The sequence below is a fragment of the Artibeus jamaicensis genome, unplaced genomic scaffold (genome assembly GCF_021234435.1).
Source record: "Artibeus jamaicensis isolate MK-2021 breed Jamaican fruit bat unplaced genomic scaffold, CSHL_Jam_final contig_511, whole genome shotgun sequence".
Classification (NCBI taxonomy): domain Eukaryota; kingdom Metazoa; phylum Chordata; class Mammalia; order Chiroptera; family Phyllostomidae; genus Artibeus; species Artibeus jamaicensis.
In genome coordinates this window covers 2294346-2311010 of record NW_026521866.1, presented here as the reverse complement: position 1 = coordinate 2311010, position 16665 = coordinate 2294346, and the positions used below count along the sequence as shown (strand labels likewise).

Below are 16665 nucleotides of genomic sequence, written 5' to 3'. Positions count from 1 at the left end.
GACTTCCCAGAGCCCATTCAGAGTTCAGATACAAGATTAAAGATGAACGGGTTAACTGCTCTGATTCCACTCTTCCTAATCAATGCAAATGGGTAAGTGCGGCTCTAGCACTAGTGACAGCCCTACAAAGTTGTTGCTCTCCCGCTGCGCCTGTGCATTTTTCCTGGAGCATTAAATGGTTCCCTGAGTTTGGGTAAGCTCAGAGGTGCGCCTAGAGGCTCACACAGTGCCAGGATGTGCACGTTCTGTGTCTGCAGACTGACAGGACCCGGCAGAGCTGCAGGAGTGAGCAGCGGTGAAAGATGCTGATCAGGCACGAGCGAAAGTGTCAAGTCCACAGGACTGAAGAGCCCCAGCCTCGCCCTAAGCCTTCCGCGCCCACTAACTGCGCCTGCCTCTGTGGCCGCGCAGGGGCGGGCTCCTCGCACGCCTGCTCCGGAGCCGTCGTCCCATTGGCCCCAGGGCACGCCAGTCCCCGAGAGAGGCCTCGAAAGTTTCATTGAAGGTGGAGAAGTGCGCGCCCGCGGAGTAGCTGGGGCTGAGCCACCAGGGCGAGGCTGCACCAAGGCAGGCCGGGGGAGCGCAGGCATCTGGGAGGCTTTGGGTTATTTTATTTTTTTAAATTGAAGACGTAGAGGAAGAAGTTGGAGCCTGACCCACTCCTTGTGAGCTTTCTTCTCGATTTCTGCCCACGCTCGCACAATTCTTTTCTGGTCTTAGAGGGATGGTTCTGCACGCCTGGCAGCTCCCACCTGGGTCTCTCCAGCCCCAAACTAGCAGGCGCAGAGGCTGAGCTACACCGCAGCCCAGGGATCCGTCGCGGCGCCGATCTGGGGGCCGGCGGGCAGCTCCTAGAGCCCGGGACCAGGGTCGCGCAGCAGGCAGAGTGGGCAGAGGGCTGGGGCCTGGCTGCCGAGGCTCGTAGGCTTCAGAGAAGATTCCACGAAGACAACCCTCCTGCTGCCCCTGAGCAACGCCCCGGGAGCGAAGCAAAAGCACAGCACTTCCTTCTCGCCCCCTTCCCTCTCCGCGCTGCCTTCCAGGACCCTCCCCAAGTGCCTCTGCGTGCAGGACTCTGGTCCGGGTCAGCCGCCGAAGAAGCTGTTGCCGCTGGACTGGGGAGACTACACTTCATGGGCCGGCTGTGGGGGGTCGGGCATCTGGTTAGGGGGATATCTAGAGCTGAGTGAGGGTCGTCCGAGAGTCCGGTGAGCGCGCCTTCGAGGCGGACAGCACGGCGGCTCCCGCCAAGCTGATGCCAGAGCAGCTTCGAGCAGCTGGCAACAGGAGGCCCTAGATGGGCATAGGCCTGGCACCACGCTTTTAGGGACCCTCGAGCCTCGCCTCTCTGCTCGGAGTCGCTGGACTGTCGCGATGGCCTCGGAAGTGGTGTGTGGGCTCATTTTCAGGTTGCTGCTCCCCATCTGCCTGACAGTAGGTGAGTGCGGTCCACTCACCGTGGTTACCTGGGAGGGTGAACAGGGCGCCCAGGGATGGGGGCGGGCTTCTGAGCAATCCAAAATTAAGGATTCTAGTATTTGGAGACCCGGTTCGGGGAAACCAGCGCCGCTGTACCGTGGCCCAGAGCGCCAGACGCGAGCTGTCCGGAGTGCAAGAGCCCTGGCCTTCTCACTTTCTGCTCTGGGGCGCGGGATTGTGGGCTCTTTTTAACCATCCAGCTGCAGAGTTAGGGAGACCGGACAGGCATGTGCTCAAGACTGTGTTGCATTGTCACCTGAAATTTCTTCCTTGGCGTGTACACTGGTACGCAAAGGGCGCAGGTCTGGCTGGAAAGCGGTTGTAGACCTCCTTACCAGGCGCAGTGAAGGATCATACTAGAGTCCCCTCCTCCCCGGTCCCCAGCCGCACCTAGCACACGGTGCATGCAGAAAGTGTCGAGTCCATCTCTCTTCTATATCCAGATCTGTGACAGAAGTAGTACAAGAAAACAGTGCCCTGTTGCTTACTTTGACTTCCACAAAATCTCCTCCAACAACAGTGCTGGATGCTGACACTACGGACTAGGGGACCCAGTCCCGCCTTACAAACATCGGCCCTGACAGGTCTTTAAAGGCTTCGAAAGCCGGACTGTTCTCCCTTGGACTGGCAAGGGTTAAGCGAGAGTCATAAGAGAGCTTGGAGGACTCTCAAGTCTCAATAGGGCTAGCAGAGTGTAACAAGCGACTGGGTGTGGGTTTAAAGACACTGGCTACACACTTGAGTGAGAGACCATGCATTTCTCCTCTACAGGGCGGTGACTGTTAGATTGGATCCTGCTCCAAAGGATTACAAACAGCTCCTGACTTTCCTTTTACCCCCATCAGGTCTAAAAACAGAACTTTTTACCAAGTAGCAATTGCATTTACAAAGACAGCAAGGCCTTTGCAGAAAAGGCCACCATTTTGCATTTGCCAGAATGTGAGGGCTCAACATCACACCTGTGTTGGTTTAGTTGTGCAAGTAATCAATTGAAAGAGCAGTTCTGTCATTTTATGTGAGGTTTGATCCCAGCTACCGGGAAGACTTTGTGGTCAGTATTAATGCTGAGGGAGTGAAGTGTTTGGGGGGACATTAACCCCTGGAAACCCATGGAAAACCCGAGAAGGCTCCCAGATTGGAAGCAGTTTGTGGCGCAGTAGGATGCTCCCACAGCCTGAAAGGCCAGCGCACATGTGTTGGCCTTGGCCTCTGGTGGGCCACTTGTTTCCAGGCAGGACCATTTTGCAAGAATCTTTGCCCTTCATAATCACTCATGTAGATGGGGAGTGCAGTTTTCAGAAAGAGTTGAAGTGGACCTCTCCGCCAGCTGGCTTAAGTTTCAAGAAAAAAGGCTTTGGAAAGCAATAGTAGAAAGCAGGGCCAGACTACCTTTGGTTCTTTGGTACCGTCAATGTCTGGGGGCCGTCTGTACATCAGCGACTGACACATTTACTCTCTGCCTAAAGGAAGCTAGTCCCTGAGTGAACACGGGGCTTTCAGTTGGAGGCCGATTTCTAGCTGTCAGTGCCAATGGGGGAGGCTGCCTGGGGAGTGTCACTAGAGTCATAAAGCACTCTCTCCCCCTCTCCGCAGCCCCTCCACCCACTCCTCACCTTCTCCCAGAAACCTTTTTTCTCCCCTCCTTCCTCTCTCTTACCCTTATCCCCCCTTCTTCGCTTGGTCGCAGCTTGGAGTAACTGTAGGAAGAGTTAGGCTTGTGGTTACCTACTACCATCTCGGTCCACTCTGTGGCTTGCACATCTATTAGAGTAAAAGAATAAACGGATTTACCCTCTGATTGCCAGCGACCTTGCGCTGAGTTTAGGCTCTTGAATTTTTCCTGCCCCGGATGCTCCATAGTCGCTGGTTTGGGGGCCCTATCATTCTGAATAATGTTTGGTGGTCTACACCTCAAAGTCCTTCAGTAGCACAGTGAGTGCGGCACTCCCAGGTCAGGTGCCCTGAAGCTCTAGGCTTGGTCTGGTGGTTCCAGGGCTGCCTGGAGGGAGGCTCCCAGGGGTGCTGGGCGGATCGGGCACCACTGTCCGGCAAACGGGGTCCCGACTAGGTCCAGCCCCTTCCCCCAACTCCCCGCGCCCTAGCTTCTCCCTGGGCCCCACTGTGGGCCACGGGCAGTTTTCACACAGGCAGGCTGGGGCCCAAGAGTAGGCTTGTTCTGAGCCCCGAGGCGCACGTGCGCTCTGTGGTCCGATCTTCCAGGACCTGCTTCCAGGACCTGCTTCCAGGAACTCCCGGACTACAGATCCGGCCCGCTAGCAGGAGTGGCCCGCCCTTGACTATACTGGACCACCTTTCCTTTCCAACTCATTTCTCTGGATTTCCAGACGTCTTCCGAGCGCAGAGATTTACCTAAGTCAGAGTTTGTACGTGTGCGCCCGCGAGCTCACGCTTTGTGGCGCTGTTATTTGCGACTCCAGGCTACTGGGCGGCGGAGGCCCCCTGCAGAGTCTGGAGCCTGCCCCCCACCCACCCACCCCCCCACACACCTACCCAACCCCTCGCCGCCTTGTGGGAAGCTAACCTAGGAAAAGGTGAAGGACTCGGATCTCGACTGTAAGAGAGGGGATCTCCTGGGAGGACCAGAGGACTTACCCCCTCACCCATCTCCTCACTTGTTGGTTACCACTTGAAAAAGACAACCCACTTACCACGATCAAAGATGCCTTCTAATCATTGTTCTTGAAGGGAGGAAAGGGGGCTGGGTAGGTTTGGCCTGATTTGAGTATTCGTTTATAGGGGAAGTGAATATTTTCAAGGTTATTATTGGAGGGTTTTCAGGTCGGCCTATGGCTTACTCCCCAGGTGCTTCTAAATCAAATAGTCAGGTTTTCCTAATATCTTGGGCATCGAGAGTGCAGTGATCTATTTTCCATTAGAATTGATTTTTATATTTTAACCATCTATTTTTATATCTGGGCAAGGCAGTCTTCAAAACCAACATTTTGAAGAAGCTTGTGTATTTCACTTTAAACCGGTTTGTCTAATTTCATTGTTGAAACATTTCTGCAGAGATGCTCTAGCCTTTTCACCTAAAAATAGATGCTAAAAATTAACTGCTACTGTGTTTAATCTGATATTTAAGATGTCTTTTCTTTTTCCCCTGTAAAAGAAATTTACAGAAACATGATACAGGACTGCAGGCTTCTATTATACTGGTGTTATGTTGCTCCTGAGCATTAAAAGCCTGGCAAAATCATAATATAATATAATGTTATTTACTATTCAAATGAAAATCCACTGACAGATTTTCCCACATCAAAAGAAACTGAACAATCTAAAGATCTAAATTATGTGTGACTACTTGGTTGCCATTCTGACATTTTCCTTTGAATAATACATGGAAAAAAAACCAGAAAAATCTTTCTATATCATGTAATCTTTAGTTAATTATAATGATATCTGATAATTGTTGAGCTTTAAAACTATTTTACATATATTTTATTTCAGCATGATTCCACTGTCCCACCCATGTGTACATACATGTATGATTTGAGTTTATTCCTGGGAATGGATTGGCATATTTTTATTCGCATGCTCCTGACCCATTCATTCATCTTGTCTAATCTTGCTTGCTGTTCCTTTAATGTTTTTCCTGGAAGAGCTGATTTAACCATTTTGGGGGGAGGGGAGAAGAGTTGGGTTTAATGGAGGCATCAACAGCTTACACTTTCCCCTAAACAAAGTGACCAGAACTTAGGAAAGAACAGAGCACAACAGGAGACTGTAGCGCAGAGAAAGAATCAACCAACTCTCAGTACTCTGAGGGAAAAAAAAATCACACTTGGATAATAGTGTAAATCCAAGAAGAATCTCTAACATTCACTTTAGAGATAGATTAAAATCTGGGTAAGAATATGGAGTCACTTTTGAAATATGTATGGGTATGGCTAGGTAAACATCATTTTCTCTCTGTTGAATAACAGAGTTTCCTTTATGTAATATCTGTCATTTGGGAATCACACTTACATACACCCCAAGAATTTCAAGTGGAGCCTGACCAGAGTTTAGAGTCTCCCCTCTTCCTCTGCCGTGGCTCTCAGGGTTAGGAGCTTTCAATTAACTGAAGGATGAACTCAGAGTATTTAAAGTCAGTCTATTTTCTGTCACAACTTCTTGGTTTTATAGAGATAGATCATATTTATTACTTTCTGAAAATTAAAAAGTAAAAAGAATTGGAAATTGCTAGTCTAGTTTTAAAATAAAATACTTCATAAACAGAGATGGGCACACTCATTTTGTCACCTGGGCAGTGGAAGGTGGAGCCCTGAGTCCACCCTGCCATGAGTATGTTGCTTAATAGGCACTGTGTGCTTGCTCATAGTCAGAGGTAAGTAGGATGCTTTCAATTTTACCTTTGGGTGAGTGTTCCTGCAGAACATACAATTTTTGTTTGCCTTGTTGTATCACTAGAATGGTGATATTTTCTGAGTAACCTGCTATTTTTTTATTCTACTTTTGCTGTGTTGGCAGGTACAAATATGCATTAAACTAGTTATTGTAGACGCACATGTTTAGGCATTTTGTATGCAAATTTTATGTGTGACTTGGCAATTAAAGAGACCTCTGTTCACATCCAGGCTCTGCCCTTTACAGTATGATCATAGAGTTGTTTCCATTGTTTCTCTTTTTCTATCTGTAAAAGGGAGATATCAACAACTTTTTTAGGTGGTTGTGAAATAGTGTGCGCTACACATCTTATGTAATAGTGTACCCTGCACATCTTACATAATGCCTGACACCCTGTGGATAATCAAAATGGCAGGTACTACTATTGAACTTATGAAGATAAGTAGAAGAGCAGGGATGCTTGAGGAATCTGTTAGTAGAAATTAGCAAACTAATGAGCACTAACATGAATCATAAAGAGACTGATATAAGAACATGGAATTTATATGAAAGCAATTTAGTATCTTCCTAGAGCCAAATTATGCTACTGAAAATTAGTGTGCATGTGGAAGGAGAATTTTTAATTATCAGAATTTTTATTAGTTTTACTCATTCTATGTATCTGCAGTTGCATTCTAGTCAAATAATATGTTCTTCCTAGAACTATACTGTTAATGTTTACTTTTGTCTTTCTGACACTATACTATAATTTTCATAGTTTTTATTCAATATTATTTTATTTATTTATTTACTTATTTATCTATTGTCACATGGCATTTTCCTTTTAGATCCTATGCTATTATTAGTTAATTATATATGAAGTTACATAATTGTGGGGAGTTATATAATTATATATGAAGTTACATAATTCTCATCAGCCTCCACAGATGAGAATAATTCTACCAATACATGACCTGCTTGGGGAGGAAAGGTAGCTGATCTCTCAAAGGAGAAGGGCCAAGAGCCTTTTCCTCAATAGGCTTTTATTGGGTTCAATTTGCACAGGAATATAGGTAAAGTTCATTAATCATTCTCAGGCAGTAATGATCAAACAATAGATAACACACAAAGAACTACAAGGGCTTATTCTGAGCCAGAGTCAGTTAGTTAAGGGGCTATAAAACTTTGGGAAACAAACTCATTTCTTGCTGAGACCCTTATCAGAAAGTTGAGAGCATTCTTAGCAAATCAGGTTTCACAGGATTTTATGTATACTTTCTTAGGCCCGATTGCCCCAGGGAACCTACCCTTTCTAGCACAGGGCCCCACCACCCTCTGTCATTGTTTTAGGCTTAAGTGAGGCAGGGGAAGTAAGGAAGCCAAGAGATTAGGAGACTTCTCTCAGGCAGAATGAGGATTCAAGCTTTGTCAAAGCCGAGGGGCCAGGGTCCATCACCCAAGTGTAGCCCCCCAAGTCCTTCCCTGGGGGCCCCTTTGTGACCATGCTTGTCTTAGGTTGTCTCTCCCCTGAGTAATCTTACCTGTTATTGGCTACCTGGTCATGCACTGGGGGGCCAGACAGCATGAAGTAAAGTGGGCAGAGGCAGCACCCCTGCCAGGGAGATAAGCTTTGTCTTCTTAGTGGCTTATGGTCCCAAGGTCTCTCACTCAGCCTTAGCCATGGGGGGGTTACAGCTTCTGAAACCAGGCAGGGTGGTTCCCAACACATAATAACACAAATATCTTATATTTTTTTCTATAACTTTTTAGAAGAACTTAGAACTGTGTAAGTTGACCTAGATATTTAAGAGCAACCAATTAAGAACAATATAATATAGTCTCTACAGTAAAACATTAAACTTCATAAGATTTGTAGATTTAAACAATTGCTTCATGGACAAGGAATCAAGTAAACAAAATTGAGTAAACATTTCATTGAATTGGAGCTAAACACAAATATTTGGGAAAATATTTTGCCGTGAGAAATAAGCCTACATAAGGCTTATCGCATGCACCAGACCCTCTACGTGGCCTTTGAGACCCATTAGGACAGGGCAGGATCAATAAAGGATGAAGATGCTTGAAGCCACGTATCTGAAATATCTGTAGAGAGAGTGTGTCAGATATACAGCTATTTAACAGTTTCATGATTTTTGAGTTGCCCAATAATTATCCAACAGGCATAGAGCATTCAGCTAAATGCTTTTTAAAATTTAAGAGTAACAACATACAATTTTACATTTTAATTTTGAGTGTATTTTTGTAAAATATATATAATTGCAATTTAAAAATGTTTTCCAGTCTCCTGCAGATTAAACTAGGTTATAATAAATGAGCATATTTAAACTTTTTTCATATATGAATTTCAATTTTTAAATATATTTTATTTTTTAAAAAAGGGATGGATTTGTTGTATCTATGTGCTTAGTTCTGGCTTTTTGTTGCAATTTCACCAGACATCTCAGGGTAAAGACTTTGCTAAGACTTTAACTGCTCTCTAAGGGAATTTTTTATTCTATTACCCACACTCAGATGATTATCCCCTCCATATTTTTTCTGACTCTGAGCTTTCCAACACTTTTCCTCCCCTCTTTTGATTTGACTCTGTTAATACCAAGCATCTTATCTTCCACCTGCAACCTTCTCTCGTGTGCTCAGTGCAAACCTTCCCTCTGCTCTTTACCCGCACACTTACGGTGGTACTCTTTGGTGCTACTGCCCTGTGGGTGCAGTTGTTATCCAAATCAAGTACATCATTCATGGACAATCCTCTAGGTTTTTAATTGCTCTTTCATCTTGGCCAATAGAAGTGTTGCTATGGATTTACATCCTCTGTGTCCTGCAGTGTTGGAAAACCTTGAGCCTACTCCTTGGCTTCTTTACATCCTCCCTGTGTGCTGAGCCAGATGTGTCTTCCACTGTTCAAAGTTCTCCAGAATCTATTCTGCAGTTTAGAGTACTTGGGGCTTTCCCCTGTGCTGTTACATTCCAACCTCAGTCAAGGTAGGAATTGCTGTCACCAACCTAGCAAATTTTTATTCTTGTCCTGGCAGCAAGTAAATTCTTTTCTCCAGTTGATAGATGACTCCATTAGTTCTAAGCAAAGATAATCCTGTTTTTCACAAGTTCTCTTTTTAATATAAATTTCTCAGCATAACGAGGCCTAGATAAAATAAATTTTATATCGCTCACATGATAGTCAAGCTGTAGGTAAATCAAAACTGGTATACTAACTGTGTTCTATGAAGTTTCCCATGGAGGCCATCATTGTTCTACTCTCTTGCAGGGGTTGCATTCATGCCTGTGGTTCAAGATATCCTGTCCCCAGGTTCACAATGAGCTGAAGGATGGAGGAAACAAACACAGAAGGGACATTGCTTCCTCACTGTCTAAAGACACAACCTGGAAGTTGCATGAATCACTTTTGCTCATAACTCATTAGCTTGCATTTAATATTATTCACCTACATAATTGCAAGGGAAGCTGAGAAATGTCATTTTTATTTTGGCTGGTAATGTGCTCAGCTAAAAACAGGGGAAGTGATAAAATGTTACAGTCATAATGAAAGAATGGATATTAGCACACCAATACCATTCTATGCCTCCCGTAGATGGAAGTAACCGAATGTGTGTTGTGGACGGATAATTTTTTTCTTCCTGATATCGCCACTTTATTTACTTCTACACCTATAACGAGATGCAGCTACCAACAGGTTCCTAAATGTGATGTATAATTTGTGATTCATAAAGAGGCACACTGCACTCCAAAATAACTGCATGAGTTCTCCAATTTATACAGACAAAAATCTGGGGTATATATGTGGGAATGGCTGTTAAGGGTGTGGGATAATTGTGAAAGGAGCATAAAGTTGGATCAGGCTGAATTTATTGGTATGGGACCACTAAACAGAGACTCTGGATTCACTGTTATAGCTTGAGTGGTTAGAAAGAGCTGTAACAGTTTGTTTGTTAGGCTGAAACATGGACCGAAAGGTGACCCATGCTAAATAGAGTTAAAATGCCTGACCTGCCTTGGTGTACTATTGAGGAAAGGATCCAAAGGCTTAGGGAGAACGGAATGGTAGACTGGATTTATCAGTGAGACCTGCTCACCCACCTTGGGATGGTCTAGAGAATACTCCATTCACCATGATTGTGAGAAATAAAGTTGTGAGGGAAGTCTCAGAATGCTGGCTCTGTGCTTACTCTTCTCTGTAGGTCAGAAATTACAAGGGAATCTGCTGCCCCTACACTAGAATCCCTTAAGCGTAGTGGCATTATTTGGATCCCAGGTGGCAGGGACCATCTAATGGCCCACCTTATTGCCAAAGGCCAGGCGGTTGTTGGTTTCCACAATGGACAGTGGAATCAAATCAATAGTCATAAGAGTCTGACTCCAAAATACCTGTGGCATTTAGCTTGTTAATCATGTTGTTCCTAGAAGTGAAATAGGTGAACAGCCCACTAAATTCACACTTGATCTGTATGAGTAGAAGAGTTCCAGGTCAAGTGAACAAAAATGTGACTTGACTCACCAACACAAAGAGACATTGCCCCTGAATCAGTCCCCAGACTTGAGGCAGTTTATAGATATAGAGACTTTGAAAGAAAGACTTGTAAAGAACAGAGTCGTCTTTGCTTAGAACAAGTTACAAGGTTCATCTCTCAACCAGAGACGAGGATCCACTTGCTACCAGGAGAAGAATACAAACTTGTTGGGTTGATGGCCAAGCACAGTTCTGAAGGTGGGAGTGGCAACAATGGTTTGCCCTATTTGACTGGGCTAAGGCTGGAATGCAATTCACACTGAGAAAAGCCCCAAGTACTCTCTTCGCAGGAGAAGAGCAGACTAGGTCACTTAGGAGGGACCCCACTATGCTGTCAATTGTTTCACTTACCCCACCCCATTTCTTTGAGTAACAAGTCTCTTCATTTAAAATGTAAATATAGGAGCCCCGGCTGGCATAACTCAGTGGATTGAGCATGGGCCTGCAAATCAAAGGGTTGCTGGTTCAATTCCCAGTCAGGGCACATACCTGGGTTGTAGGCCAGGTCCCCAGTGGGGGGGGGGGCATGTGAGAAGCAATCACACACTGATGTTTCTATCCCTCGTTCTCTTTCCCTTCCCCTCTCTCTAAAAATAAAAAATGTAAATATAGGGTCTGACACAAATAATGCCCTTGTTTTATTACATAGAAAACTTTTATTACAAAATCATAAGCATGCGATTCTGTAACATAACAATATCACACTCAAGCACATTATATGACATTTTAGGTGAAATGTTCAAATTGCTGTCCATCTCGTGCAAGATATTCATGTACCCTACCAACCACACTCAATGCTGTTACTTCTGCTGGACCCTGTATTTAAACCAAAAAAAAGGGTATAAAATTGTAAATATTTGTGGGAAAATTACAATTTCTTATCTACATGTTAGTATAAGTTAGTTCAGTAGCTTATTTTTTTTCTATCACCTAGGTGGGGTAAAATGGACATTTTAACTGAATAGGGAGAGTCATGAAAAGGTGAGTGTAGGGTAGATATGGTCTAGATCTCAGGGATATTTTTTAGGGAGTCACACTATCATTGGGCATTTAGGAACTTACGGAGAAGAGCTCTAAAACCAAAGTAGCACATATTTCTTGGGGCTAGCTATACACAAGCAGCAGGACACAATTTTTTCTCTTTCTTTTTTCTGTTTTTGTATCAACATGGTTTATGACATCCACAGGGAAATATACTGTTTTGATTAAGAACACTGCTCTAAAGCCTGAAAGTTTAGGAACAGGTCTTGGCCTATCATACTAGCTGTGTGATGAAGTTAGTTTTTCATCTCTCTGTTACCCAGTTATTTCATTAGTCAAATGAGTTGGTAATAACAGTATCTAGTTCAGAGGGTTGTTGCCAGGCTCAAGTGACAGTGCTTGTAAAGTGCTTGGTGCAGTGCTTCACCCATTGTAAATGAACCTTGGGTCTAAATTCTAGGCCTAATTTTTAGTTCTAGAATCATATTTTAGGCATTATTATTAGTTAAAGGCTAGTTCGAGGACTTGCTCACCAAGAGCAACATAGTTTCCATGGGCAGATAATTTGGAGTTCCAATCAACTTCCAAGTAAGCTTTGGAATACAATGTTGTAAATTGAGGACTGTCTGGTTCCTCTCTACTCCTCTAATCAGATTTGTTGGAAGGCTTCTGTGCCATTGTTCATTGTTACCCTTGAAACAAAGTGACATCTCTCCTTTAATTCTCCTTTCTAGGCAGAATGAATTACTTTATCTGTGTTCACCTGTGATTATATGGCATTTCTTTCATATTATCACAGAGTTTTGTGCTTATATGATTGCTCTCTTCCCTTCCAGGTATCTGCAAAATTTAGGGACCCTGTGTAATTCTTGATATCCATAGCACTAACTTATTGTCTAACATACAGCTGATACAGTCAACCTTCTAAATTTCCAGGTTCCCCATCAGTGGATTTAACCAACCCAGGACTGAAAATATTTGGAAAAAAAAGTCACATTGTTGCTGATGTGTACTATGTGGTTAGGTCTATGATGGTTGACTCTGTACTGAACACATACAGAAATTTTTTCTTGTCATTATTTCCTAAGTAACACAGTATAACAACTATTTACACAGAATTTACATTGTATTAGGTATAATAAGTAATGTAGAGATGGTTAATATATATGTGAGGATGTATGTAGGTCATGTACAAACACTTTGCCAATTTTTATAAGGGATGTCAGCATCCTCAGATTTTGGTGTGTGTGGGTGGGGGATATCCTGGAAGCAGTTTCCCTTGAATACCAAGAAACAATTATTTAAATATATGTACAAATACATAAAATATATTGAATTGTAGGTTTTTCTGATTACAAAATTGAGTCTAATCATTACATTTTAGCTGTCCAGCAAAGGCTATAACACGCAGTGAATGCTGAAGAAATATTTGCCAATTGATGAATCAAGAAATTCATGAACTAAATGTTTTTTCCCTTAAATATCTCAGAAGTTTGAAAATAGAGTTAGGTCTAGTGTTTATACCAATTGGCTTTTATGTTTTTGAATATAAAATTCATACCAGCCTAATTTATATTCTCTTGATTTTCATAAATGTGAATTTTTGTCAGTATGGCAATTAATACCTTTTACTTGCTTTGGCATAATGAAGAAAAAACCCATTTGATAGTGGTAAAGCTTGACTAACATCATCCTTGAAGTGCATATTATTTTTTAAGATGTTTCCAGTTCTCCTGGAACCACACAAATCGATCTGTTTTCCATTGTGGTCAGATGTGCTAGGTCAGCAGTTATGGCCACAGGTGCAGAGAAGCAGGAAGAATGTAGAACTTTAACAAGCCTATAAGTCTGAACTCAAGCTCCATGCCAGTTGATTGTAGATATGTGCAGAACTGAGCAGTTCCTGCCCCTGCCATTTCTTGCTTCCTTCTGCATTTCCCAGGCTCCCAGGCCGCCCCTGCCTGCTAGCAGCAGTCTGCTTTGACGTTGCCGTGGGAATACGCGCCCCTGCTAGAAACCATCCACAGGGAATGTTAGGTCCCTGGTCTGAAGGTCTAATGATCAAGTCTCGGTCCTGTTAATAATGAGCAATGTGACTTTGCCAACTAATGGAAATTCTATTTCTCAAATTACATCATTCAGAAAAATGAGGTGTTCAAGACTAAGAAAGGTCTTCATGATTTTCACAGTAATGTTTCTGCATATATTTTTCAATATTAGAGAGTATGACTATATTTTTAGCCAACACACTGGTTACATCTAAATTGTTCTGGTCTCTTAAGAACCAGTCACACTTACATTATTTCACACTTGACCTCAAAGAGATGTGAGGAACTGCCAAGGAAAGTAACTTTGTATCATGTTAGAGGATTTTTCAGAGCAGTGGGTATGAAGGAGAGACAGTCTGTCTTAGGTTGCACAATCCTAATATTTCAGTGATTTTTCCTCACTTGCTCCCAATGCAGAATTACACACACATCATCAGTAATGTCAATAACAAAAAAAGAATATGAGATCAAATTTGGTTTACAATTGGCTGTGTGTAGCTTTGCAGAAATAAAGAAATTTTGCCACCCATAGTTTATAATCAGACTTGCTTATGAGGAAAGCCAAACTGCGCAGAGTTATTAACTAAAGACAACTGAAACTGCAGGGACATAGACCCTATAAACAAGATTTGAGTCAGAAAAAGATATTTTTGTGTCAAATACTGCATTTTTATCACAAAATGTAGCATTTAATGACACTGTAAACCTTGGAAGATCTCAGCTGGTCAAGTCTATCATTCAGCAAAAAAATGGGAGGTGCACAAAAACTACAGGTGTATGTAGGGTGGATAAGAGAATGACACTTGCAGGTGCTGCTGTCCCCTGACTTCAGTGCAAGCTATGTGTTAGCCATGACCCTGTGAGCTTCCAGCACTTCAAAGCTTCTGCCTCCTCCTCACCACTCTCCTTTCTCCTCCCCTTTCACTTCCCTTCCCCATCCCTCTTCTCTCTTCCTTTTGCTCTTTTCTTCTTTCCCACTTCTCTTCCTCCTTTCCCCCTCCTTCTCCTTCTCTTCCTTCTGTTATTCTCTTCTCACTTCTCCTCCATCTTTGTAAAACTAAAGATTGGAGCTTGCCCACTCCTGGCTAATCCTGACTCTAGTTGACCCTGGGGTCCTGAAGTCAGAGCAGGCCAGCACCTGCCAGAACAGAGCTGCTGTAGCACACAGCCTCTGGTGGGTCACTGTTGGTAGGGAGAAAGAATTGAAGGTCAGATACAGGACTATGGGAGGAGGGATAGTAATAAAAGGTGTTTGTTTTTTTTTTTTACTGAAGCCAGTATTTTCCAGAAACCTCCAGCTCCCTAGAATTTTTCATTAGTAACCACAAACCTCTTTAGCAATAATTTTTAAAGCACCATCACCTTTGCTATTGCATTGCCTGGAGTCACATTGGATTTTTGACCTACAGTAGTATTACCTAACAGCCCCCACCTTACCCACTAGGCTCAGCTTATAATCACTTTGGGCTATTTTCAAACATTAAAACCATCCTCATAACATGCAATAATTTCACACCATCAAGGTTATTTAAAAGGGATGTGGCACAGACCCAAAAGGCATTTCTTACAGTGGATATAAAATATTTTGAGCAATTATCTATAGAGTAAGGGCATGTCTTTCCAAAGTTACTGCCTAGAAGGAAAGAAATCTCAGATATTATCTATTTCAATATATCCATAGTCAGATTTACATATTAGATCTAGTCCTGAAAAGTATATTTAAATATAGTGCTGGTCTTCCAAAGAGAACACAGTATACTAGTCAAACAAACTTTGTTTTGAGTATCTTTGAAGACCATAATAATGATCATAAATTTGAATATGCAGATAATGTACTTTCTTAAAAAGAACATATTTGAAGTATGGTTTTAATAGTCTATTGGTGACTTTGTTTCTTTCCATCACTTTTTTTTTTGTTTTCCTCTGAGTTTGACCAATTTTCTTGCCCTATCCCATTACACATTTCTCAGAATTCACTAAAATAACACAATAATCTGAAACTGTTTCATAATGTGCCCAACCTTTCCTATCCTAAAACACTAGTGGCTTTGTTTATTCCAACGTCAAAGACAACTCATGTCTGTTTTCTTTTGTTGATTCATTATCACTTTTGATATGATTGCTTTCTAGGTTGCTTTTTTGGCTATTGCTCAAGAGGAGTTTGACAACTTTTAAAAATCTTTAAGACCTGGCCCACAACCCAGGCATGTGCCCTGACTGAGAATCGAACCACAGACGTTTTGGGTTTTGGGCTGGTGCTCAGTCCTCTATGGCACACCAATCAAGGCTGCTGTTATTATTTTTTTCAGAGATATTTGCAGGTATTTATAGTCTCTGTTCTCAGTGCTGAGCCCCAGGAACTGGTTTTCCTTGCTCTAGTCCTGCCTGGATGACGTGCCCCCTCATTGTATGCTGCATAAGGGGTCTGAGCTCCTAAGAGCTTCTCGTTTCCATGCTAACAATCAGGTGTTCATTAAAGGTCTTTGTCATTTATTCACTTATTCTTTTGTGTCTATTCTTAGCAAAAAGAAATAAATTGCAGTTGCTTTGTAAGCACACCCATTATTCCGCATCTCTGTTCTTATGTCTTCTTGATATTGTTCCTTGAATGGGTTTGGAATTAACATTGGTTTTGGTTTGTTTTCAACATTTTTCTTTAGAGAATGTTAGGTATACATCTGCCATGTGGTTACATTAATATAAGGTATGGTTGTCTCTCCTCAAGTACAGATTTAATGTTGATAGTCTCTTAGAGTGACAGAGTTTCCACCTAGGGCTGATCCCTCCCAGGCAAAAATGTAACATCCAAACAGTTTAGCACCCTCCTCCATTTTGCCCATAAGTAATTAACAGCTTCCACAACTTCTTCTCTTCTCCTCCACAGGCTTCTAGGACATTTCCAGTGGATTGAGGGGTGAGGGGAAGAACATGGGCTTTTAGGTTAATTAGACTAGGTTTCAAACTTTTGCTCAACTCCTCATCAATGATAAGGTGGACACAAGTTGAACTTGCATTACCTCTCTGAGCTTCAGTTTTCCAACCTGAAAAAAATGGCAAACATCATATCTATCTAAAAAATAATGACAACGATTAAATGCAATGACGTGATCAGGCACCTAGCTGAGAGCTGACAAATTAAGGGCTAACTGAATGCTCTGTTGTTCTCCCCTTACTCCTTCCTAGTGTCTGGGCCTCTCCTACTCAAATTGTCTCCTAAACACTGTACCCTGAATGTAGCTTTGGCTTCTATGGTTTCCAGCCTAC

General features: G+C 42.8%; 1 protein-coding gene across 4 annotated transcripts in view; it reads left to right on the top strand.

Annotated features, from left to right (window-relative positions):
• Positions 1 to 544: 544 nt before the first annotated feature.
• Positions 545 to 16665, top strand: part of PIEZO2 (piezo type mechanosensitive ion channel component 2) — a 534747-nt gene continuing 518626 nt past the window's right edge. For all 4 annotated transcript variants that reach the window (XM_053668846.1, XM_053668845.1, XM_053668844.1 and 1 more), the window contains exon 1: positions 545 to 1438. In XM_053668846.1, coding sequence (XP_053524821.1) covers positions 1375 to 1438 — 64 coding nt within the window. In that variant the 5' untranslated portion in view covers positions 545 to 1374. The remainder of the gene's footprint in view (positions 1439 to 16665) is intronic.